The 27,202-nt window shown below is 43.1% G+C and overlaps 1 protein-coding gene across 2 annotated transcripts in view; it reads left to right on the forward strand.

Annotated features, from left to right (window-relative positions):
- LOC308320376 (TSC22 domain family protein 2-like) overlaps positions 1 to 26,786 on the forward strand; it is a 73,132-nt gene extending 46,346 nt beyond the window's left edge. The window contains exons 2-4 of one of the 2 annotated variants that reach the window (XM_080770722.1): positions 1,422 to 1,496; positions 24,982 to 25,033; positions 25,973 to 26,786. In XM_080770722.1, coding sequence (XP_080626848.1) covers positions 1,422 to 1,496; positions 24,982 to 25,033; positions 25,973 to 26,344 — 499 coding nt within the window. In that variant the 3' untranslated portion in view covers positions 26,345 to 26,786. The remainder of the gene's footprint in view (positions 1 to 1,421; positions 1,497 to 24,981; positions 25,034 to 25,972) is intronic. The other variant, XM_080770723.1, reaches the window with a different exon arrangement.
- Positions 26,787 to 27,202: the final 416 nt, after the last annotated feature.

Genomic DNA, 27,202 nt, shown 5'->3' on the forward strand with positions numbered 1-27,202 from the left:
GGCATGTATTCCAGCCATTGTCTATAGAGCACCGGAGTCCTGACGTCACTGTCAGTAGAGGGCGTCAGTCCCTAGGTTTGTGTACTTTTTATTTGGATTGTAATCCAAATAAAAAGTTGGGGGGGATTTTAGATCGCCTCATATAAGAACTGTGTTTGAAAAATAAACCGATCACCCCGGCCGTTTCACTCATATGGATATGAAGCATCGACTGAAGGTGGAAATGTACAAATATGCCCAAAGAGTAACAAAATAAGCGTTAGAAATGAGTCAAACAACCCAGAGACTACATTTCCGGGTAGGCGGGTGGCTGCATCTGCCCTTCGCACAACAGAAACTGAATGTTAATTACGTTTATTTTTATTCAAATATGAATGGACATCATTAACGACGCACTCACTGAGTGCACTCTCCCACTCACTCCCCTGACAGAAAGGCCGGGGTGGTCGGTTTATTTTTCAAACACAGTTCTTATATGAAGCGACCTAAAATCGCCCTATGTAGATTTCACTACAAATAAAAAAAATACATGAACCTGTGTATTGGCGCCCTCTACTGAAAGTGACGTCAGACTTCGGTGCTCAGTCTATACAGTGTCTACTATTCCATCTTTTGGAAGACAATGAATGCAAAGTTTCATTTCCCTGTCTGACTTGTCAACAGCGGCACACTTCCAATAGTCTCGCCTAAGCTGATGCGTCTGGCAAATTCTAAAATACCGAACAGGCTTGGATGACACTAGAGAAGACCAGCCCTAACAAACCTACACTGGTTTGAAAAACCATTCCTGATACCGTTCAAATATGGATGGACCAGTGAGGCTACACGAAACAATGACAACATACTGTGTGTATACTTACATTTTTCTTCACGCACATCCCAAACTGTCGCTGTAGAAGGAAATGCACACTGTTCACAAGCCGTCAGCATGTTCATCACGCAAAAAAACGTTGGCAAAAGATCTCTGACAGAAAACTCCAACCCAAGACCCTGCTTGTTAAATTTGAAGTTGGCATCAAAGGTGTGTTCTCTGTCCTGACATTACAAGCCGAAACTCTGAAGGGCTTGTCTAAATTGTCAGCATTTTCATCACACAAAAAAAAACGTTGGTGAAAGTTCTCTGGTAGCAAGCTCCAAGTTACCCAAGACCCTGCTTGTCAAATTTGAAGTTTGCATCAAAGGTGACACCAAGGTTTTCGAGCTTAGGGGGGCCTTGGAATCCTAGACTAATTGTTACAACAACTACACTATATGAGGTTGGCCTATCATCACCACTAGCCTCCTATCAATAAGAGTCACATCTTCATCTTCTCTCTCTGTAGGTCACATTTTTCCTTTCACTCTCTTTTCAGGCACATCTTCACTCATGTTTGTCCTCTGTTTCTCCTGTTCCCTCCTCCTCCCCACATGGTGAAATGCAGGAACCCATCCACGGCTTTCTACCAAGCCTTCCCACCTAGCAGGTTACGGGAGGTTACAAAGCCCACCAACGATAGGTATGAGCCTGGGTGTGTGTAGTGTATTATAATAATAATAATAACATACTGTATCTCGGTGTGCGTTTGGCCTGGCCTGGCTAGCTGAGCCCCAACCCATCAACGCTTCAACCCCCCAGTGTTGATTTTGACAGCAAGTTTTAATTTTAATTTAGTCAGTCTTTTTAATAGTTTTCATTTAGTTTTAGTAACATTTTAGTCACCTTGATGGAATGTGTGCTAGTGTTAGTCTAGTTTTAGTGTTAGTCAAATTTTAGTCGACAAAACTGTAGATTTTGTCGACTAAAATCTTATGATATTTAGTTGACGTCGTAATGGCTCATTCTACAAGTTCACAACTTGTGAGCTTGTAGATCGGCTATTTTCAGCATGCAACCAAGTGTGAAATGACTTGTCTTTTACTTATACTGGATCTCTTATCCACTAGTCCCTTCCTAGCATCTAGTTTTTATTTGTTGACGAAATTGTCAATATAATTTTGTCTCTCTTTTAGTCATAGCTTAGCTTTAATTTAGTTTCCATTTAGTTTTCGTCTGTGAATAAAGGTAGTCGACAAACATTTTTCGTCATAGTATTAGTCGACAAAATCAACACTGCATTCCCCCATCCCCTCCTCCAAATCCCCCCCTGTTGCCGCGTTCACACGGGCAGATGAAAAAGATACACAGATGCAAAGCTATGCCGCGTATTTATGGCTTTGTGCCTCAAGTTGAAACCAGCTCAATGTTTTTTTGTAGCATTTGCAGCAGCTACAAACGTGTGATGCGTGGTTGCATCTTCACGTCGCTGGCTTCCATTGACAATGAATTGTAGACTGTATCTTTGCATTGCCCGTGTGAACGCAGCATTTCCCTGGGCTGTTGTTCATGCATGGAGCGAGCATGGCGGGACTCGCAAAATGTGAAATACTTGCGTGGACATTCTAACAACGCAAATGCTGTACGGGGCTCGGTTGCACGAAACATTTTCAGATGAGGAGACTACCGGTAATACATATAGGGCCCTATTTTCCATCAGTGCTAAACGCATTCATCCATAAAACGCTATTTTTGAATAGTTCAACTAGCCAATCTACAAGCTCACAATGTGTTGCTATAGATCGGCTAGTTGAACAATTTTTATGTTTTTTCAAAATAGTAAAAAAAGGCAAAGAAGTTTAGGGATAACGGGTTTAGCATGGACTAAAATAGAGCTCATAATTTGGGGGTCGTTGATGTGAAAATGTTTGAGGACAACTGGTTTGAATAATAATAAAAAAAAATGGAAGCCAGCCCAAATTAGCAACTACACTTTATCAGTGTTTTAGTCATTGTCTCTTGAATAGTTTTCATTTAGTTTTAGTCACATTCTAGTCACCTGGAATGTTTTAATGTTTGTCTAGTTTTAGTCTACTAAATATACGTTTTTTTGTCAACTAAATCTACAGTTGATTTAGTCGACTAAAATGTATTTTGACGGGCCTTGATGCCGTCGTAATGATATATTTTACACTATTTTACGCCTTGTGTTTTTTACGTCAGTGAAAAAAGGCTGTCGACAAACATTTTTTGTCATAGTATTAGTCGACGACACTATTCGTCGACACTGCACTTTAGAAATGAGACCCAAAAAACCTGCAACCCTTAACTACCAATATTTACAAGCAACTTTACAACCCCGGAAAACCGTCTTAAAACATGACGGTAATATGTTAATTACTATACGTGGAACGAGGGACCTACCACCGCTGCTAGAGATTAAACACAAACAATTATACGATGTATCATAATAATCATAAAAATCACCCGCAAACCATTATAGTAGTGGCATTTAATGCCATAACCGAGATGGCTCATAGTTGCATGCAATAGATTCACATTGCTGTTGGTTTGTTTACCTGGCATTTGACAGTTCATGTGCAACCGGGTCAACACAGTCAAATGTGTCCCATGTTTGTTTGGCTTTCATGTTTGTTTAATTTGATTACATAACCCATTAAAGTTTAACGGTAGAATCAGTTTAAGGCTTAAACTGGTTCTACAAAACAGTTTTCTGAAGAAGGAAAAAAAAATCTGAGACAATGACGGTCGTTAACAAGCCATCATCAACACACTTGAGTGTGAACAACGCAGTCAAATCTCCATCAGAGAGAGAAAGAGTCTATTCAGCGTCTCAACTATGGTGATTGACACCCCTAGGGAGGGTTCATCTTTATTTATTTTATCACTTGTGGAAGACCATTGATCCCCCCCCCCCCCCCTCTCACCCAGTCAGATGGAGGGTCAAGGCATTTTATACCAGGATACATACATTTTCACCAGGGGTACACTTTAAAAAAAATCAACCTGTCCCTAAGTAAGTAAGTAAGTGGCAGGATTTTCTCCACCGTGTGCATCCGTGCTTCTGCTTGATGAGATGGATAAGCCTCTACCCTGAGGCTTGGAGCACTTGTCATCAATCATAAGAACATATTCAAGACTGTAAGATTATATGGACTTACAGTATATTGTTGCTGTTCGGGCAGAATCCGCTTATCTCCATATCATACTACAGCATCACTCAAAAGTAGCAGACCTGCAAGCACAAAACGCTGCATAGGTCCCTTCCCTATGCATTCAATTCATCAACAATCAACTACCGGTAAACTAACACAATAATGCATGTCGGCAACAAATACGATCATGTACAAAGGCGAAAAGGGGGGGGGGGTGAACAGTGGCAGTGAATGACACCCTCCTTTCGATGGGAATTTACATTTACTTCCCCCGTTGTCTCCTATGATACCTGAATGTCTGTCCGTAAATCGCAGCCTAGCTGAATTTCATACCAGACGGGCAAAGATGGGTGCATCTCAATCCCTCGATCAATGTGCGCAGTTGTACAATCTTCGGTTCCCACATTTGCCACTAAATCACCAGGCAGAATCAAGAGGCAGAAACCTCTTATCTCCCACCCTAACCTCCCACGGGGCAGCATACCTAAACCTAACTTTAACCCTCTCCCAACCCTTAACGCACCCCTCATCAACAATCATTCAATCACCTCCGGCCCATTGGCACTTGGCACATCAGTATACCAAGTGGCTTTGAAGTGTCTGCAAGAAGTTTATAGAGGACTGCGTTAGTCACCGTGTTGAGAGTTTCTGTGTGCCTTACCTAGAATATGTGCTGTCTCACCGTTCTGGGAACTACCTTCGATTGACAACGATAGACAATGAATTCCTTTTGATAGTATTAAGTAATCAGAAGCACTCAAACGCGAACCTTTTCATCTTGAAGATGCAATAGGCCTGCCTAGGCATGAAAAGGTTATTTCAAGTCAAGTTAAGTTGATGCTGCTGTAAATGCGACGAACGTTGTTGTTGTATGTCCAGGGCGGATGCTATTGGGCAGAGTTAGGTTTACCGTGTATGTTGGTACCTAAACACTGGGCAATACAGATTCAAGCACACTGTGTTCCCTTACTTTGATTCACGTTGTTTTCAAATATGATGTCTTTGTATGGTCCCGTTAATATTAACCACTGGCAAGGGTTGATACTAAGATCTCTGGAGAAGTGCAAGTCATGTTCGACTTTCCATGCCCAAAGGTCATGTCCACTTGCCCGAAAAGTAAACCCATTGAGCAACCTTGAACCTGCCCGAATGTTTTATTTACTTGCCACGGGTAGTTACTAGTCGGGGCAACCGTTAGTGTGGACCCATGCCTGGCATACCCTGAAGAAGGCATCCTGTTTGCCGAAATGTGGGTTCAATAAAAGTTTCTTGCATCGTGACTACAGCAGCTCCCCACTACCTCTTTGTTTGTACTGTGAACCCCTGCCTGGCACCCATTTGTGGGTCACGCACCAATTTCTATAGGATATTTTTATTTCTTTTTAGTTTACTACATTTTGTTCAGTAATTTCATGAAGAAATAAAATAAAAATCAAAGTAGCAGCCGATCTACAAGCTCACAGCGTGGCCACGACGCGTTTGTGACGAGCACATGGAATTGGAGGAGTTGAGGCGTCACATTTCGTTTAACTCGGATCCACAGATAAATATTGTGAACATAGCTGTTTGAGGCTGTGTTAACTTGTGGATCTTTTGGCTATTTTCACTATCTGCTCTTTCTTTGATGATAGTGGACAATTTGGCCAATGTTTTGATTAGCGTAGGTTGTTGATTACCGTTGACGCAATAAGGGTCTTATTTGTTTTGGTTTTTATTTTAGAGGTAACGTTATGGACACAGTCCTTAAATTGTCACTTTAGAAATGTGCAGATACCCTGTAGTGTACACTACTGTATGTTGGTTTGTTTACGGTTGAGTGAGAAAACAATGTTGCACATTAACCTAATCATCTGCCCACCCCCATGTTTGAGGACCACTGTACTGTATGCTAGTGCTAATCTGTGATTAGACCCATTGAATGGTGTTCCTGCGGACAGTAAAACCCTCAGTTCATCACTTGATTAGATTAACATTTGTTTAGCATGCCCGACAGACAGCATGGCAGTGGCAGAAGTATACTCAAGTAAATACTTGAGTAAAATTAGCAATACTGCTATGTAGAAATACTCCTAAATGGCCGGAATTCAAAATTTACTTGATTAAAAGTACAAAAGTATTGGTAACATGTACTAATTATGCAGAATGTCCCAAGTTTTCAAATGTATTTAGGAAAATAGCAGATCTACAAGATTATCGGCTATTTTCAAATGAAATGTATAGTGGTTATTGGTTAATCATTAACCAATAACCACTATACATTTAATTTGAAAAATATACATTAACCGTTAAAGTATTGGAAATGTGAAATATTCAAGAAAAGTACAAATACCTCAACATTGTACTTAAGTACATGCTAGGCGCGTACTAGGCACACACGTTGTGTCGAGCTCACCCCCAAAAAACATGCTCGCCACCATCGCTCCCGCCGACCGCACGCTGGGGCGGTTCTGGTATTCGTTTTACCTTGGATAATAGGGTTAGGTTTTGGCACTGTTAGGAATAAGATTAGGTTTGCGCATAGTTTACGGAGGTTACGCTTAGGTCGGAATACCAGGTAGAGTGAGACCGCTCCGAGGTCGGCGGATTTGCGCCCGGGGCCGCTGTTGTTGTTTTTTTGGGGGGGGGGGGGGGGCAACCGTTTTGGTATTTGTACCACCCACCACTCTCCAACCACGTAACATATTGTTCTTTAAAGTGAAGCCTGTCCCGTTGAAATGTGAAAGGTTTGCGTAAAGTGGGCCTAAAGAGCATAAAGAAGCTACTGTTTTTGGTACAGTGCCTCTGGGGCTTTGGTGACAAACAGCTGCGTCTCGTATTATCAACTAAACCACAGGTAAAGCTGACGAAATCCCTCCCCCTCCAACCTCCTTTTGCCTCTCTCTGTCTCTCAAGCCAGCCTCTCCTGCATGGTCAGACTTGTCGGAGGTGGCGGAGAAGGTTTGAGGGCAACGCAGGGAGCATTCCCAGAATTGTATTGTTTGTGGGATTAAAAGAAAACGGTATAAACGTCAGGGAGGTGGCACATTACTAGAATCGCTTGCGGTCTCTCTCTCTCTCTGTGTGTGTGTGTGTGTGTGTGTGTGTGTCCAATGTTGGATTTGGAGCAGGTTTCTGCCAAGTTGTGGGCTCGCCTGTTTACCTTCATGATGCCACAATAGCGCCATACAGGATGGAGAGCAGTTAGCCTTGGCTTGAAATTGTTTTTGAGCGAGTGAGAGAGGTCTTAAATACTTTTTGACTGAACGGCAGCGAGTGAGAGAGGTCTTAAATAGTTTTTGACTAAACGGCAGCAAAGTGAGAGAGGTCTTAAATAGTTTTTGACTAAACGGCAGCAAAGTGAGAGAGGTCTTAATTTCTGGCCAAGGCCTAACGAAGTTACACGTTCGCGTTTGTTGCTCATTTGTAAACATTCCAGGAAAGGCTACCGGTCGGCCCGGCTGAATGCGATCGTTGTGAGGCTGCGATTGGCTCGCTACCTTAAGGCAGCGGAAGGCCCTTTTACTGCCTTCAGCCCTAGAATGAACAAGTTTATGATTATGGAACAATAAAAAGAAAAAGGCAGATTTATATGCCTCTGATCACTGGCCCCGGCCGGCCCCCAGCCTTTACCCAGACCAGGTTTAATGCTCCCGTTTATGGCGTGGAAACAAACATTGGCAGTATTTGGAGAGGAGGAAGGAATTTGAACGTGGGAAAGCAAGGGAGTTTTCATTTGCTGATGCATTGTTGTCAAGGCCTTTCCTAGAGATCATAGTAGCTATTGTCATCTTACTTCTTCCTTAGAGCGATGGTTCTCCTTAGTAGTTAAACCGACCTTATCTCACAATGTTCAATTTCGACGGCAACATATCGTTGCCGTCGGGCAGAAACCTCTTATCTCCCACCCTAACCTCCCACGGGGCAGCATACCTAAACCTAACTTTAACCCTCTCCCAACCCTTAACGCACCCCTCATCAACCTTAATCCGGTCGTTTTAACGCACCCCTCACCAACCTTAATCCGGTCGTTTTAACGCACCCCTCACCAACCTTAATCTGGTCGTTTTAACGCACCCATCACCAACCTTAATCCAGTCGTTTTAACGCACCCCTCACCAACCTTAATCCGGTCGTTTTAACGCACCCCTCACCAACCTTAATCCGGTCGTCTTAACGCACCCCTCACCAACCTTAATCTGGTCGTTTTAACGCTCTGTATGCAAGAAGTAGTATGCACCCCCCCATATTCTAACTTTGTGTGTGTTTTTTCCCCATAAATTAACACCCTACTTTATCACACAGAGCGACGTGTTTTGAGCTTAGTAGATCTGCTACTTTTGAATTTAAAATCCTGAAAAAGTAACAGTTTTTGGACAGGTTTCCATCCGACAGAGACGGCATACTGCATAACCCCCCACCCACCCACTGTTGTTGTTGCATAGTAATAATTATCTGACAGCCCGTGGGGCATATCCTCTTGAGCGGCCGTCCAACCCAATTCAATTTCAGGTTATCACTGAAAGAGCATAAGAGAAAGCACGTCATTTAAAATGGATTAGTTGCTGGGTCCGCCAGAGGCCACATCCCTCCCTTTTCAGCTAAAACGTTGAATACCCTGGGACTGGATGCCGTGTTGATTTCGTTGACTAAAACTGTACTGTAAAATGTTTGTCGGCTACTTTTTTTGTCACGGACGAAAACCAAATAAAAACTAAGCTATGATTGACGAAAACTAAGAGTACAAATACAAACTAGACTAAAATGTTAGGGAGGGGTGAAGAGATCCAGTATTACTAAAAGACAAGTCATTTTATGTTTGGAAAATAGCAGATCTACAAGCTCAAACGCACAGGTTCACCCTGCTGAGCACACATGCTTTTTTATTAGATTTTTCTTTTCAGGTTCACCCTTTCTTCCAATTCATTGCATCACAGTTTCACACTCGGGTGCCGCCGACCACTTTAATGATTGTTTTGCACTGAAACAACTCCACCAGACCAAATTTGGGTTAATTAAGGGCCTTGCTTGTGTACAAGAGTTTGGAAACAGGAGTTTCAAGCCCCAAAACGTATTTAACGTGACGTGAAATTCTTAATGCGTTAATTGTGTTAAATATTTTAATGCAATTAATTATCGAAATTAATTAACGCCGTTACCACGATCATTTTGACAGCCTTAGTTTTGCTCCTTTCAACACCCGCCCACACGCACACGCTCGCACACACACTTTTTGGTGTGCTCAGTCAGACCATCAAAGAGGCGTACGGTGGTCATTAAGAAGAAAACCATGGTGAGAAGTACCAGACCATACCTGTATCTGTCACAGTGGGTCACACAGTAGAGAACAGAAGTACCAGACCTGTATAAGTCACAGTGGGTCACACAGCATACCAGACCTGTATCTGTCACAGTGGGTCACACAGCATACCAGACCTGTATCTGTCACAGTGGGTCACACAGCATACCAGACCTGTATCTGTCACAGTGGGTCACACAGCATACCAGACCTGTATCTGTCACAGTGGGTCACACAGCATACCAGACCTGTATCTGTCACAGTGGGTCACACAGCATACCAGACCTGTATCTGTCACAGTGGGTCACACAGCATACCAGACCTGTATCTGTCACAGTGGGTCACACAGCATACCAGACCTGTATCTGTCAGTGGGTCACACAGCATACCAGACCTGTATCTGTCACAGTGGGACAGTGTGCTGCAAAGTATCCAAGTACCTGTACTTAAGAAACTGTACTCAAGTAAAGTTTGAGGTTTTGTACTCTACTGGAGTATTTCCAATTTCCAGTACTTTTACTTCTGCTCCACTACATCTGGGATCCAAATATTGAACTTTTGCTCCACTACATTTATATTAATTGGAAACTCAGTTACTAGTTACTTTGTAGATTTTGATTATTATTACAATTTCAAAGCATAACATTAACCACAGCCCTGTGTACATTACAGCCATTTGAAAAGATTTTTATACATTTGAAAACGTGAAATGGGCTATTTTGCATAATGAGTACTTTGCACTTTAAGTAAATTTTTATACCAATACTTTTGTACTTTTACCACATAATGTTTTTATTCCAGACTTGTACTTGTAACAGTGTTTCTAAAAATTCAAGACTCATTTGTGGAAAAAGAACATTTGAATGTCAAATAGTCTAGTCCCCGATTAATACCACCCTGTTTTTTTTTAGGTTTTTCCATTGGGGAATAAAACGTCTTATATTCAGGCCAATAGGGTACTTTTTCCACCACTGGTATGCTTCCCCCCCCCCCCCCCCCCACAAACCTTAAATGTTAACCCCGGCTGACCTGGGCCCTCCTGTGCAAGAGGAGGCTATAAGCTCTTGATCCTGTGATAAATGGCCCTGCTGAATGCAGAGTCTCATTAGCAGTGAGGTGGCAGGGTTCCACAGCTAGTGACACTATTACCTTTTAACGCCTTAACAGTTGGAAGGGCTCTTTAAATTTAATCCAGTGGTTCCCTAAGGGTTCCTCCCTTGAGAGAGAGTTCCAGGGGGTCTGCAGCTAAATGATTAGGAACCAAATGGACCCTTATGGGTCTGTAAAGTAACTACTTACAGTTACTGTAAAGTAACTCTTGAGTGTACAAATGGAACCAAACGGACGGACCCTAATGGGTCTGTTTGAGACAAATGAGCATTTAAGTCTAACAATGATGTATGCTTTTACTTTATATTAAAACCATTTTTCCTTATTGTCCCCACCAGGCCGAAGGCATGGGGAGAGAGTATGTTTTGCACTCCGTCCGTCCGTGTGTGTGTGTCCGTCCGTCCGTCCGTTACCAGTTAATCTCTGGCACTGTTAACCGGTCGATGCCACACTTTGCACACACTCCCTAGATGCAAACGATGAACATCTGCCCCACATTTTCCAGAAAAGCCTGTTATAGCGCCACCAGGAGGCCGACTTTTGTAAAACAATTTTTTTGATAATATAAAAATAAATCCGGCAAAGACGGATCTGTCCGATATTTCATATTCCATCCTAATTGGCTAACATTGGCTTTCAAAGTTTGCAGGATTGGCCCGTTTTGAACAAAAAGCCTAAGATCATGAACGCAGCGTGCAATTTACCTGAAATCTTTCATGCACTTTCCTACTAGGCTGAGGAATATATCCCACCCTTTTCACATTGGCCTGTTATAGCGCCACCGACAGATGGATTTTTGCACAGCAAGGTGCCCACTCTTCCATAGTGCCAACTCTTCTTGAATGCAGAGAAATTTTCTTTTGTAATTTTTGAATAAATATTTGAAGTTTCTTAGGTCAGGTTAAATGTCGTCCATAAGACTAGAGATCTTCCCTGTCCCTGGCCCGCCTCCTCTCAGTTGTGTTCACATATGGAGGTTTGATGGTAATATTACACTTGTGCTTATTACCGTCTCCAGGTCATCAGAGGCCTGGGGCAGGGGGTCGAACTTGACAGTTATTTAACAGGCTTCCCAGCTGGAAGTTATTTCAGCCCCCGCCCCCCCCCCCCTGGGAGTCTCCATCCATACGCACTAAGAGTTAACTGTGGCTGGCGATGATGAACATAGCACAGACCAAATATAAACTCCTTTATTGTTATTCACTCCCGTGTGAATTCTTCAGGCAATTTACCCTGCATGCATTTAGTCGTTGCAGACCTCATGGCCGTTCTCTTGGGTTGAGTTCCATCCCCCATAATGCCTTGGAGAACAGTAATTCTTTGCTGTTCGGTTGTATCCGGTTAAACGTTGCAATTATAAGAGCGAAGAAGGTGTTTTCATTGCAACAAACAACCTAAAAGAAGACAACAAAGTATTTAAGAAAGTGTTTTTTTTTGGTGGGAGTTTTGTGGGTACCTTTTTTTTAACGACAAACTGGGTTACTGGCTAAAACCGGATTCAGTTACAGACAGTATTTCCGGGGCCAGCATTGCAAACGGAGAGCCGCCGCCGCAAGGCATTATGGTCTATGTAAAAACCACACGCTGAATACACTCCAGCTTGTAGTTAATTAGGCCCACCAACCGAGAGCCCCCCTGTGGCGTCCACGTGTTGAAGAGAGGACATCAGCAGCAGCTAGAGAGAGAGAGAGAGAGAGGGAGAGAGAGGCTGTGTGTTAACTCCACAGGCTGGAGGAGGTTATGCAACTGGTGACACAGAGAAAAGAGCACCGTTGCCAGATTCTGTGAGGAGAAATAAGCATCCAGGTCTTCTAGGAAAACAAGCCCAAGAGAAGCGAATGAGCCTCTCCGACTCCAAGATAGGCCACGTGAGCACTTTGAGAAACGTGAGAAACCTTTATAGCCTACATCGGTTATACCACGGGTCACGGACAAAGTCGGAGATAGAAGGATGAGGCAGGCAGGGCACTGCATCAGGCACACTGAACTTGAGGCAAGTAAATTGACTCTTATGGGAGTCAACCCAGGGCAAAGCCAGGAGGGAAAAGAAGCGTACCACCTATGTAGACGTGCTGCGGCGCAACAACTTGGCTAACAACACTGCAGAGCTCAAGAACCTGATGTTGGAAAGGAAATTGAAGGGCAGCGTTCCAGGAATCCCGAGTTGATGTTGGCTAGACCTCACTCTCGCAGTAACTAACTAACTAACATCGGTTGTCTGAGAAAAGATCTACTAGCTCACTATGCGGCGCAAAGTGACCCGTTGCTTTTGGGGGGGGAATAAAATGTGAAATCCTCCTTGAAACAACTTTCTTTGTCTTCCAGATGGGTATTAGGGACAAATACTAACTTGGGGGTTCATGTCTCATGATGACGATATTTGATAACCACTAGCTGGTTGAAATAATACATTTCAAAAATCGGAAGCGAGCCCAAATCAGATACTACACTTTAAAAACAATACCCCCCCCCCCCCCCCCCACGCAACCCGCAAACCTATATTTACAAGCAACTTGAGCGAGAAACAAGCCCCAAAGTCGCTTATAATAAGCAGACTTGGCAACGCCGGTGGGGGGCGGCGGGGACTGTTTACAGGGAAACTCGGTGGCAAGTCGAGGCCACTGGGCTGCTCAGGACTCTGATGTTAGCCCTGGAGAAACAATAAGACACGTCCCTCGTTCAAGCTTGCATCTTTCTTTCTGTTCGACGACGTCCGAGTTTGTGTGTTTTGGGGGGAGCTTTTCTTTCCTTTCTTTTTGAGCGTTTGTGTCCCTGTTGTGTCAACAAACACTGCATTACGCTCCCAGACATAAACGACTAGGTCCGGACAATATTATTACGAGAAGTGGAGAAGAAGAGAAACGGGCCCCCTTCATGTTCATCAGAGAAATAACGTTAGCCCGTTTAGACCTGAGGACGCAACTATGTCCACTTATAGCTTTTTAACCATTATTTTAAACTTTAGCTGTTCAAAAATGGCATATCTACAAGCACGTAGAGCGGCACTTCATTTGTGAAAATGTGGGCGCAAATCTTTGAATATATACTGTTTCACAGCGAACTCAAAATGGGGAGTGTCCTTGACCTGAAATAGTTTGAGAACCAACTGACATATGGAACATATGGTTAATCCAAAAACTGTCATGATTTAGAAGACATTTTGTGTATAATCTGGTCTCTCAGGTCTCAATGGATTAGAGCATTTCCAACATCCTTCCATTGTAATGCTGGGATGATGACTGCCATCGCTTCAGAGTGCATGTCGGGACTGGGGGGGGGAGGAGAGGGGAAAACCAGTCAACATTTCTCTTTGTGTGTGTGTCACAGTAACACACAAATATTTCCTTCCAAGCATTCGGAAAGGAACTTGAAGTATGCGCTAATCCTAGCCTTTTAAGTTTCACCTTGCTTATCTCGTAACGTCATCTCTTCCCTCTTGTGTCATGTCAGTCCTCCTCTTGGGGGCAGCCCCTCCTCTTGGGGGCAGCCCCTCCTCCGTAAAATTTCCTCGAAGCCTTGCGACTCGATACGGCTGTTATTTAACATCACCGGGCACACTTGTTATCCAATCTGTCACATTGGTCACACCTAGCAGCGGAACAGAAAGTCACAACAAGGAAGATTACATCACTGTTGACTAGAGACTAAAAATGACTAAGATTTAGATATTTACTCGACTAAGACTAAATTGAGACTAAACAATTTCAGATGACTAAAATAGGACAAAAACTAAATGGTTTTGTTATTCAAAAGACTAAATCAGACTTTGCTGTCAAAATTAACACTCCTAATAATCCCCTCAATCGTCTGGTCAGAAACTCCACATGGCGAGCGCACCACTGCCAAACATTATTTCCATAGCAACATTGTATTTCCATTTTGTTTTGGAGCTTACCAGTCATATAAATGATATGTGCTCGGTTTGCAAGCCCCTGTGTAGTGTCCCCCCCACCCCCTCCTTTCCCTCTGTCCCACCATCCTGTCTGTCTTCACTGTTCAACTCAATGACAGATGACTTCAAAACAATCCTTAAATGTGCTGCTGTGATCAAATCTTGCTTCTAAGAAGTGGAGGAAACAGTGATTCAATTTAACGCAGTTTCACCTGTCATGAGAACGTCTCTCTGGAAATAGAGTAGAAAACTTCATTAGCACCAGGATCGTCCGTGGCTTGATTCAGATAAACAAAAACAAGTTATTTTTAAAACCCCCTTATGGCCACCCTAATTGACAGTGGATTGTGCCTTCTACCTGCACTATTCATATTTTATTGCCAATAGAAAAATCCGTGATATACACACATCTCATTTTCACAGGGCAATCATATAGTATTAGACACCCAGTCCTGATGGTGGCGGTAACTTCACCAATATCGTCATTAATCGTCATTTCCGGTTAAACGGAACATCAACATCCGCTATCTTTCTGCACTGTTACACACAGTCATCTGTCCGCGATGCTATGCGATCATCGTTTATTTTAATATCTAAGTCAGATTATTCTTTCTTTCTTTCATGCAGTCAAAGGTATGGTTAAGTAATAGAGCAAGAAAGAGCCAACACTGCTAGTTTGAATATTGACCTTTGATTAGGTCACTTGAAGTTAATTGTTTTACCACCATTATAATTATAATTATTATTATTACTATTATGGTGGTTCCTCCTAGCTAGACTCCTGGGTGGGTGGACAGCGCTCTGCTTAGAGCATGACAATGAAGTCATTGTGTAATCGCTGAAGGAAGAAGTGACCTAATTCTGTTCACCTGTGTGTGTGTGTGGGGCTCTGTTCATGCCGAGGCTGCTGTGAGCCTTCACACCGCTCTGCCTCTGCCGACCTCATCTGGTTTGGTGACTGTAGTGCAGCTGCTGCTGAGATGAATCGAGAGAGAGCGAGAGAGAGAAGATCGAGAGGCCATTGTGTTTAGACCAAAAAAAACCCCACAGGTCTAATCAGGTCTCTCTCGCGTTTGAAGGAGCCTAGTAGAAGAAGAAGATGGACCCAATCCGTCAGTGCAGACAGTGCATTCTTCTAGCTGTTGTTGTTCGCGGTGCGGCCGGCCGGCCCCCTCGCCGTGGCTTTGAGATACACTTCACAGAGGGTGGTTATCGGCCAGGCGTCTTGGATGTGATTTGTTCAGCTGGCCTGGCCGCCCCCCCGCCCTGTGTTTGTGTGCACTGGGGACTGGGGAAGTGTGCCGGCACATCTGTCTGTCCCCTGGCCCTTAATTGGAGAACACGTTGGAGTTTTGACTTTCTTTTTTATCTTCTTTCACTCCAGGCACGCTGGTTCCTTGTTTTGGGCTAGATTGATTGATTGATTAAATGTTTTATTAACGGTTTGCAGTAGGCTTGTTGTTGTGGTCCTCCTGCCTGTGTATTCATCCTGAGTGTGTCGTCCCCAGTGCGTTTTGGGGAGGTTGTATATTTAAAAAAGGAAAATTATTGTATACATTTTAATACAAAAACAACACAAATCTAAGACACACTTGCGAGCTTGTAGATCTGCTATTTTTACTAGTTTGTGTCCTCTGCTAACTAAGTATGGTCTAATCTCTCTTTTGAGGTCGCGACCTTAAATGTTTGGGAACCACTAGGTGTAGAGGGGGGGGGGGGGGTCTGGTGATAAGAATAAATGTACTACCTTAAGAAATTGTAAAGAGAGGCAAATATTGTGATATTTCTTCACAATATTTTACCTGTGGTACCAAGTCAAACAGAACGTAACGCCTCAACGCCTACATTCCAAGTGCTTGTCAGGGTGGGGGGTCACGACCTCAAACTGTTTGAGAACCACTGGTGTTGAGCAGTGGCTCCACAAGCTTTATAGCTCTGCTTCACGCCGCATTGTGAGCTTGTAGATCGGCTATTTTCACTAGTTTCTTCGATTTTTCTTTCATCTCTTCCTGAAATTACTCAACAAGATAATTTAATTGTTATTAATTCACAATATAATAACAATTGAGACGAAGAACCATCTCCAAGTCCATCATTTTATTCTGACCCTTTTCCTGAAAAGGCCTATTATGCCCTTCCATCATTTATACATAATTAGTATGGACTCATGGTTATTTGTCTCAACTGCTCAATTAAAAACCAAATATAAGGAAACGGATACTAAGGGGACCCACAACAATGTGTCCGTGACCCTGGGGAGCGCGTTAAGAGGGGGGGGGGGGTAGCACGTGTGCACAGTGTGTCGGTCATCGGGTCAGATTGAAGGCTAATGTCATGTCGTGTGGGTGACACGCAGCTGAGCGGTCCTTATGCAAACCGTCACATGTTCACCCCCCAGAATATAATGTACAGCTCCGATTTTCTTTTTTGTTATGGTTGGATGCGGCGAACCACACTGGATGGTCCGTCTGCTGCTGCCCTCCTTTCAATTCTTACCGCTGGTTTTCAACCTCTTCTCATATCGAGGCCCATTACATTGTCTATTCTGCATTTGAGCCACGGGAACCACCGTTTGATGAGATTGAGCCTCTCAGACCCAAAACTAAAAGAATATGTACCGTACACATTTCCATGCTGTATTGATGTGGTACCAGTTATAGGAGAGATAACAGGAGAAATTAACAATTCTATCTACATCCTCTAATTGTGTAGAGTTCTTCAATAATAATGTTTAACAATAATTTAACTCTTGAGAGTGTAAAATTAAACCAAATTCAGTTTTACATTCTCAAAGGTTAAATATCTATAAGGGTCCATTTGGTTACCAACTCTCCCATCATTCAGCTGAGTAGTACCACCTGGAAGTTCCCCCTCAAGGACCACTGGTGGTCCTCGGACCACTGGTCGAGAACCACTGACTCTATTCTAACCCCTCCACGCCAAATGTCCCAACGGGTCGACAAGTTAACGCGACCCCCGGCCGGTCGGAACACATTCCGTCCCGAGGTTGTTGGACATTCTTGTATGTCCTTTTGTCCCGCGTGTGTTAATGGGGAGAGTTCAAACAGGAAGAGGAATGTCTTGTACTTGTCTTTTTCTTGTTTATTGGCCCCGGCCGGCAGCAGATCACAATCTAGTGACTTCCCTGCGCTGGTGGAATGCCACTGCTTTCTTTGGACTGCTCTTTATCACCTTTAACTACTGTGTTGTGTTGCCACGTCTGCTTACTATAAGCAGACTCTAAGGTGTAGTTCCTTATTTGGGCTTGTTTCCTAATGTTGTTTAAACCAGTGATTCTCAAACATTTTCATGTCAATCAAGGACCCCCCCATCTGAAAAAGTTTTTGGGATCTTGTAGATCTGCCATTTTTTTCAAATCGCTGATCAATGGCCTCTTTTGGGTTTGCTTTCTTAGACACACCGTTGCTTATTTCCCTCACACAATCTGGCAACAGGGCTTAATGCATTCATAGTGTACCGTCCAGACAGTATAGCGTCACAGAGATGCAAGATGCAAGCATAGTTCAGGCTTCTCTTCCGGGTTTTTAAACGGCTGGTGGATGGAAAATGAAGCTTGCACGCTGCTGCAACTTGCAGTGTTGGGGGAAAGAAACCTGCCCACGCTTGAAACTTCATTTCCATCCACCAGCTGTTTAGAGACCCCCGCAAAGATGCGTGCTGTAAAAGCTGCGTCTTCCATCTTCTTCATTGCGCATGTTTCTTTCCTTCCAGGGAGCAACATGGAGTCCACCGTACGGTCTTCGCTTCCTAACCTTATTTAATTAACCTTGGGCCTACCCACCCACACCCAGTAATGAGAGGACATGTTTGTCATTGAAGGAGAGTCCTGCAGACGCCAAGGAGTTCGCCCTAAAGTGAACGGTGCTGCTTATTTTAACCCATTTAGACCTGAGGACGATTCTACAAATGCCTTCTAAATTTTGACAGTTTTCTGAAAAACCCATGTTTCTATGTCAGTCGTTCTCAAACATTTTTATGTCAAGGACTCCTAAAAATATATGTAATTGCCCGCCGAATATGTTGTTCCAGGGATCCCCCCAAGAGGCAAAGATTTGAGTTAACGTTCGCTCTGAAAGATTATATATTCAAAGATGTGCAGCACTTTTTTTTTTTTTAAATCTAAAATAGCAGATCTACAAGCTCGTAGCTTGTAGATCTGCTATTTTTCAACAGCTAAAGTATAACAATGCTTAAAACACCAAAAAGCGTTCCCGTCGAGAATGGGTTAATGTGCTAATGTGTCATGAGACACAGGCGAACAGATCTCTGATAATGTCAAACTTCTCACATAGATTTAACTAATAATAACCCCCCAGTAAGAATCTTTTGACGATACTATCTTAACAAACCCAATGGCACTAATGAGTGCCGTTTTTAGACCCGGTCACAAGTAGCCCGTCTCAATTGCATTTACAACTGTGCTCATTTGACATTTAAACGGGTTTACCAGAAAGAGCGGGCCACACCTCCATGTAAAATGGCTACAGTATACTTTGTCCAAAATGTTAAAAACTAAAATATTTAGAAAATGGTCTCAAAGTAATGTAAATTAATTAGCCTGCTATAGAACATGCTTGAACATTCCACATTTATGGTTTACAAACATAAAAAAAACAAGTTGAAGGATAACTTTAAGCCTGATAATCATGTAACGTTGCATGTTCAGTTTGATTGATTGAATACTTTAACATTTTGCAAACAGGATGACACAAAAAGCCCCTGAGGGCTGTGATCACATCAAAGCAATATATAGGAATAACCTTTGCATAACTGCTAACAAAGTGATTTCAAGTCATGTAAGTTTTATTTAATTTTGTTTATTTTTAACCGAGGACCATAATGTCACTATTAAAGTCAGAATCTAAAATGGCTCTTCTATTTTCACAGAGGCTTTCCAGAATAGCAGGAAAACACAACACGGTTTTAGAACCTTGTTGTTTTTAAAACACTGAACACACCCAAAAAAACACTAAAGGAATTTCCCTTGTAGGTTGGATGAGGACAGGAAGAATACAGTAGCCTTACATAGTGAATTGACTAGCCCTTACCCCCCCCCCCCCCCCCCCCCCCTTTTGTGGCTGCTGGGGGTACTGCGCCCTGGGTGAGTTTTCGCATTTTTTATTCACTAATAAATTCATTGTTAATTTATAATTTGTTAAAAAGGGCTTTGTTAAGACCTCCATATTATTATGGTCAATGCCTGTGTGAAAAGTAAGAGTGATTGGTGCAGGCGGTGAGGAGCTACGACAGTCACAGTGACACATTCAGACAGACATTCAGACAGACATTGACTGAATTATAGTATGATTTCACAGTACATGCTGGCTTGATTGATTGAAGTATGTATTAACAGATTGAATAATTACAGTACATTTTAAGCCATAAAGCATTACACTTGTTTACAATAGGGTCCACCATGTTCAATTACTCATAGTGTTGATTTTGGCAGCAAATTTTCATTTCATAGTCTCTGGAATAGTTTTAATTTAGTCCCCTGGAATGTTTTAGTGTTTGTCTAGTTTCAGTCGACTAAATATCATAAGATTTTAGTCGACTAAATCTACAGTTTATTTAGTAGACCAAAATGTATTTTGGCTGGCTTTAATGCCGTTGTAATGACAGATTTTATGCATGCTGAAAATAGCCGATATTCAAGCTCACAGTGACGCGTTGTGAGCTTGTAGATCTATTTTCAGCATGCAACCAAGTGTAAAATTACATATACTGGATCTCTTGTCCACTAGTCCCTTCCTAACATTTTAGTCTAGTTTTTATTTGTTGAACAAATTGTCAATATATTTAGTCTTAGTTTTAGTCACCATAGCTTATATTAGTTTTCATTTAGTTTCCATTTAGTTTTCTGCAGTGAAAAAAAAGGTAGTTGATGGACATTTTTTGTCCTAGTATTAGTTGACTAAATCAACACTGATGGGAACTAACAGTGTGGTTATAATCATCTGAAGTTATTATCGGTGATATATGATATGATCTCACTGATTGATTGATTGATTGATAATTTTATTAGACAATAAGATGCAAACAGTACAGGGTACAGTCAAGGGGTCCGCGTCAATATGCCGACGGTCCATTGGTCCGATCGACAACCTACCTCAAACCCTCACCCTAACCCTAACCTCCCCCGGGGCAGACACCTAAACCTAACCACCCACCCTCTCCCGACCCCCAGCGCACCTCGGACCAATGCTCCTTCGGAGCAATGGTCCGTCGGATCATAGGGTGCTTCCCCAGTCGAGCACAGCATTGGTCCAAAAGGACAGCAGATAACTTCAGATTTTTAAGATTGGAACTACAGTATGTAACACTGTGCTTATATATCACTGATAATGACTTTGATGGTTAGAACTAGGAACCCAAAGACCTTATCTTATGGCGGTAGTTCTCAACCATCGGTTGAACCCCCTCAAGGACCATCGGTAGGCCTGGAGGGGGTTCCAGGTGCTTCCCCCAGCTAAACGATGGAGAGTTGGTAACCAAATGGACCCTCTTGGATCTTTAACTCTTGAGATTGGTTTCATTTTACACGCTCAAGAGTTAACATTTCTTGTTACTTAATTTACAGGATGTCTACACAATTGGAGCATGTAGAAGTACTGTTATTTTGATCAATGTTTGCCTCCTATACTGGTACCACAGCATGGAATTATGAACAAAACATTCAACGTTTTTGGGGCCTGAGAGGCTAAATCTCATCCAATGGTGGTCTGTGTCTTAAATGCAGAATAAATGACGGACCTTGATATAAGCCCTTTTTTCAGCATTTGGCCACGGACCACCATTTTGATGGCATTTAACACCATCGGGCCCATGACGTAAATCACCGTCGAGTTCAAGTGCACGGTCATGTGCCCGAGACGGAGATTGATAATCTCTGTCAAATTAGTGCTATGAAAACTGATCGCATCGCTTTACAGCCTAGAGGCGCTTGCCGACAATGGGCACATTTTATTAATGGTTTAAATAGGCCCGGGCCCTCAAGGTGTTAAAAGTTGCTGGCCTAAAACTAACAAGGTTTGTTATCGTTTCATTAGATTGTGTCCACAATTCCATTCTCGATTGATTGATTGAAGTATTTATTAACAGTTTGCAGAATTACAGTACCTTTCAAGCACAACGCAATGCAAAACGGTTAACTGTTGACGACACCGGCATAAAGCTTACACTTGTTTACAAGAGGGTCCACCATGTTCAATTCACCATAACATTTAGAGACATGCAAATATACACTTCTATATAGACCAAACACAGGAAATCATAAAAAGGGGGAAAAGGTTCAGATTTTACGGGGGCCAGTTTCGAATTGCAGCCTTGTAATTTAAGTAATGCAGATGTTTACAATGATTTTAACTCTTGAGAGCGTGATATGAAACCGAATGGACCCTTACGGGTTCATTTGGTTTCATTTTACACTATAAAAAGTTAAAGAACGAATAACTCAAATACCTAAATAACTCAAAAGTTAAAGAACTAATAAGGTTTCATTTGGTTACAAACTCTCCATCCTTTGGCTGGGGACCACTTAAGGAACCGCTCAGGGACCACTGGTTAAAACCCAGTGCTGTAGGTGATTAGATTTAAGAAGCCATAGTGTTGTAAATAAAGACCTTATCTTCCACGTTGCTTGGCACAAAGACGAAATGAAAGCCTGGGTATCAAGGCTACTTGGCACGCAGCATGAGTAAGATCATTTGGGGGGAGAGTGAAAGGCAAACTCCTCCCTCAAACTTCCCAGGGAGGAATAAGACCAGCGCTTTAACACTGGCTCTCACACGCAGCAAAACACCAGGGAGTCTCTTGAGAGAAGAGAAGAGTTAACTTAACTGCAGCTCTCGACTTGGCTGGGGGGACATTTTTTTGTGTGTGCTCGAATATCGTTGGGAGAAAACAGTATTTTTTATTTTAATTGTATTCTTTTTTTGGGAGACATTTGGCAATTATGCGCTGCACAATGAGCTACAGTCTGCCGTGCTCTCCCGTGTGCTCTCCCACTTACTCGGGACGTCTGATCGCTTACAGAAAGAGATGCATCAGGTATATATTTTTGCATGATACACACATTGTATTAATTCTGTAATACTTCTTCTGTCTTTTCTGGTGCAAAACGTTGGTCCTCTGGCTTCTATGTCGCGTTTAGATCCAAGTTGGTGTTTTTGTTGTCAGATACAACTCTGTATTGAATCTATACTGGTATAGCCTAAGATTAAATACTCTAGAGATGTAGGCTATTTCATGTAAGAATCGATCAAATACATCTACGAGTCTAAATCTTAGGCTAGATTGAATCCGTCAACATGTTTTCTGGCATCATCATTCATCACCATGATGTGAGTGAGTGTGGTGGTGGTCGAGCCCCCAGCCACGTTTTCTCCCATGCTTTGTTGTTGACGTGCTGCACGTGTCAGCTATATATCTGGTCCAGAGTCCAGACAGTGACCGTGGGCTGCGTGCCAGCGAGCACGTCATTCGGTAGTTCGCCTCGTTTTATTTTATTTTTTACATTTCAGTTTACTTAGTATTTTTTTAATTGTTTTTAGAGGTTTTTTTTGCACCAACAACCGTTTTTTGACACTAATTCGTTACGCGTTGTGTTAACTTGAACATCACAATACGACAGCACAGAGCACACATACAATGGACAGAAAAGAGGATATATTATAGGCTAAATTAGGGTTTACTTAACCTCAAAAAGACAAATAAAAATGACAAATAGTGCACATGAGTCTAGTGCCCAACAACACACTGGACGATTAAGTATGCTTAGAGACATGTGGCTGCATGCATGTTTAAAACGGCTGCCTTTCAATAATCAGGTCATGGTGTTTTTCCACGTCGGACCCATAGTGACCTCTAGCGGCGTGTTTGTTTTTTACACAAAGCTTTTAAAGGGCGGTGCTGCAGCCTGCTGCAACACACACACACACACACGCCGCGAAGTGCCTTCTCAACTGGATACACAATCATACACATAAAGCTTTTCCCCCCTATTTTTCTAGAATTAAATTGCTATAATGTGGCGTTAGGACAAGCCATCCGAGTCCGACCGCTGCAGTAAGTACATGGTTGATTTAGATTAGATCGATACGGGGTGAGAGCAGTAACATTTGAGATCATTGTTGAACGTTTTCGCAGTGGCGCCTTTTTGATCAAAGCATTACAAAGGGCTCTACAAAGATCATAATGCATGCTGTGTGTGGGTGACGGAGCGTTATGTGACGTCTGTGTCATTTGCACTTCCAAGACTTCTCTTTTGGATATGTGGGAGAAGTTACTCAGACAACAACAATGAAAAGAAAATGAATGGTTAACGGTCCCTCATGATCGCTGCCTGGGTGCGGTTTATTAGCAGCTTTGATTGTACTTACGATTTATTCGAATCCATATTTGATTGGTCTCGTTTGTATTGTGTTTGTGTTGCATTATCTAGATATAGTTGTTTAAACTGTTCGCCCCACACAGAGGTCCATGCTACTTCTTTCTAAGTTTTGTGCACTTTGTAATTTATTGAAATTACTTTATTTTATTGTAGCTGTGTAAGGCTCTTTGAAACCTTGAAACTTAAAGACATTTTATTGTGTCTTGTCAGTATAATAATGGCTCCTCAATGTTTACTCAAGACTAGCTACATCAAGCAAGGGTGTGTCCCTGTATGTGGTTCTGTTTGTTTACATTCTCAGGTTTAAATGTGCACTGAGGAGTTTTTGTTTTAGTGTGCACTGCTGTATAAATGCTCATGTGAGCAACCAACCTATCCAGGATGATTTGCATAGTGTATTTTTTAAGTGTCAGATGATGTGCATGTACACCCACACAGCACAATGGTGAGCTCATCATTCTGGCATTTTGCATAAAGTTTTCTCCTCGTGACTTCACTTGGCACTGCCTGCTCTCCAATCGTGTCTCAACACAACAGCACTGTTTAAACTTGGCGTTTTGTAAATAAGCACCCAGGATAAATCCTCTTAACATCCCAGGTGACACGAAGCAGTTGAGAAACAAAGGCATATGACTGACCTTCTCTCACCCATGTAAACACACGCACGCGCACACACACACACACACACACACACATGGTCTGTTTGTGCAGGAGCTTGGAAAGCATTCAATATTCTATGGTTTGATGCGTCGTCTCTCTGTCGGATGGAAAACCTCACGTGTCCCAAGAAACTGTTACCATTTCAAACTAGCAAAAGTAGCAGATCTACAAGCTCAAACTGTAACAGCTGAAACTATGAATATATATATATCAGTATTCCGATATTAACCTGTGGGCTGCATGAAGTGAAGGTGGGGGCCCCCGGGCTGCCCAGTTGCCCATGTATGATGTATGGTGTTAATTTAGGAAGGAAAAAACATAAGTTTGAACATGGAGATAAGTTTCTACACCGACAGCAAAGATATAATCCCTGCTCAGCCAATACTTCTATATAGGCCTATAGGATATTATAGATTTAGTTTTTCTTTGAACTGTTCAAGTAGGATGACCAGAGAAATCCCAAGGTCACGTCGTCTCGTCATTCCAGAGGCTTGTATGTATTGTAAGTCACTGTTGTGCAGTTTGTTATGGGAACCCTTAATTGGGAGGAAGTGTTTTCAGCTGGTCATCAGAATGGAGATGATATCGCTCAGAAGAATGCAGTGAGTGAGTCCCTTATCTCTGTACTCTGTTGTAACTCTATCCTCCTTTCTCTGTTCACAGTACGTCCGGTGCCAGCGTGGTTGCCATCGATAACAAGATTGAGCAGGCCATGGTGAGTTTGTGTGTCATCACAATTTATGTTTTTTTCCCTGTTCCATCTCAAGCGGTGATGAAGAAAATGTTGCCTCCGAAATGTAATGAACAGGGGTGGGGGCAATATTGCTGATTAAACTTAAATCCTGTGTTTATTATTGCGAGGAAAAATGTGAAAATGTTGACATGATACTTTCCCCTCGGGTGTCTTGTGTGTTGAGAGCTCACTCTCAAAGGCTAAGAATAATTTATTGAATACTTTTATTAGTCGGAAATGTAGGGGAGGTACAGTCGGACATGAACCCATTTAGGACTGAGGCCCATTCTAAAAACGCCTTCTAAATCCTGACCTAAGATTTCTGGAAAACTTTAAATGTTTATTCAAAAATATTACAAAAATTGTATGTTGCTAATGCTATATACTGTACAATATGACAACAAGAACCTCCAAAAGGGATTCCCGCCACAGACCCCCATCTGAAAATATGTTGTTCCAGGGACCTCGCAGTAGCAAAGATTTTAGTTGAAAATGTTTGCTGTGAAATAATATATATTCAAAGATTTGCGCCACATTTTCACGATTGCATCTTCCATAAACATGAATGGTCTCAGAAATGTCATAAAAAGCAATCTGTGGTGGACTGATGTTGATTACAAACATGGGATAAAAATCACCCGTGTGAACGTGAAGTGAGGGGCGGTGCACTTATCGTAAATTCTCCATTCATTGTCAATGCGAATTTAATGTGTGTGTAGGACAAAAGTAGCCGATTTGCTTGTCTATAATGACGTAAATTCTCCATTCATTGTCGATGGGAATGTTTGTGTAGGACGAAAATCTACACTATAGCTGTGAATATAGGAGGCACCCCTCAAAAATGTAGGGGGAGGAAAAAAAAGTTGGAAGCAAGAGTTTCTTGGGGCTAATTCCAGTCTCTCTCTCCCTCCTTCCTACCAGGACCTGGTGAAGAGTCACCTGATGTACGCGGTGCGCGAGGAGGTGGAGGTGCTCAAGGAGCAGATCAAGGAGCTGTTCGAGCGGAACTCGATGCTGGAGCGCGAGAACGCCGTGCTCAAGTCGCTGGCCAACACGGAGCAGCTCAGCCTGGTGGTGTCGGCGGCCAGCCAGGCCGTGTCCACTAGCCCGTCGTCCGGGAGCATGTCGCCGCCACAGCAGCAGCAGATGATTGTCCAGCACTACCCGTCCACCGCTAGCCTGGGCGGCGGCGCCACCACCAACAACAACAACAACTCGCCCAACGCCTCCCTGGCTCAACACGAGGGAGGGCAACAGACGGCGCCCGCCCATCATCAGCCGGGCTCAGCGTGATCCCCGCTCTCCCCCCAACCACCACCACCACCCCGCTGATCAGACACTTAAAACACACACACATACACATATACATCTCCATGAAACAAGGAGGTGGAGGAACCTGTAATAAAAAAAGCAGAAAAATGACATTTTCTACTACTACTACTATTACCGCCTCATCTCCCTCTCATTTGGCTCCTCAAAGCGAAAAAGGCTCCGGGCGCACGTGCGAGCGCCGTGGCGATTACGAGCCGTTGCTTCAGCATGTTTGAGTGGCTGTGTTTTGTCGGGGGCCCTTCCTAGTATTAAGACAAAATCACGTGCTGTCCTGTGAGGAAGTCCTCTCCTGTTTCAGTGGCTGCAGGGAGAGAGAGAGGGGGAGAGAGCAGGACCAGGCAGGCAGGGGAGGAGGTGGGATGTGGAGGGCACCCCCTGCGTGTCCACTCTGGTTCTGCAGTAAGGTGGGTGATTATGGGAGGCGGGGGTCCGGTGCACAAAGAGCTTTTGGTTTAGGTGGCGGGAGGGGATCAGCAGCGTGGCTTGCAGAGTAAACCCGAGTAGATGGGGGGGGGGGGGGTATTGGAGGGTGTGGAAACCCCCGCCAAATCCTGGAGGGGGTCTTGGAATGTCCTATAATCCGCACCCCACCCCCAAACCCACCTCAACCTACTGCGACGGCCATAAGAGGCTGCAGGGGGAAGGGCACAGAGAGGAGGGGATTTGCCCCCTGGAGCGACTGGGGGAGTCGTGAGCCTTTGCTTAAAGTTCATGCTGCAGCAAAACGTCTGTGTGTCGTTTCACCCCCAATCCCCAGAGCTGCCGCCGCCGCCGTCTTTTACTTTTGTGACATAAATCAAAAACAGAAATACCTTCATT

The sequence above is a fragment of the Protomyctophum bolini genome (assembly GCF_963924005.1).
Source record: "Protomyctophum bolini genome assembly, chromosome: 8".
Taxonomy (NCBI): Eukaryota; Metazoa; Chordata; class Actinopteri; order Myctophiformes; family Myctophidae; genus Protomyctophum; species Protomyctophum bolini.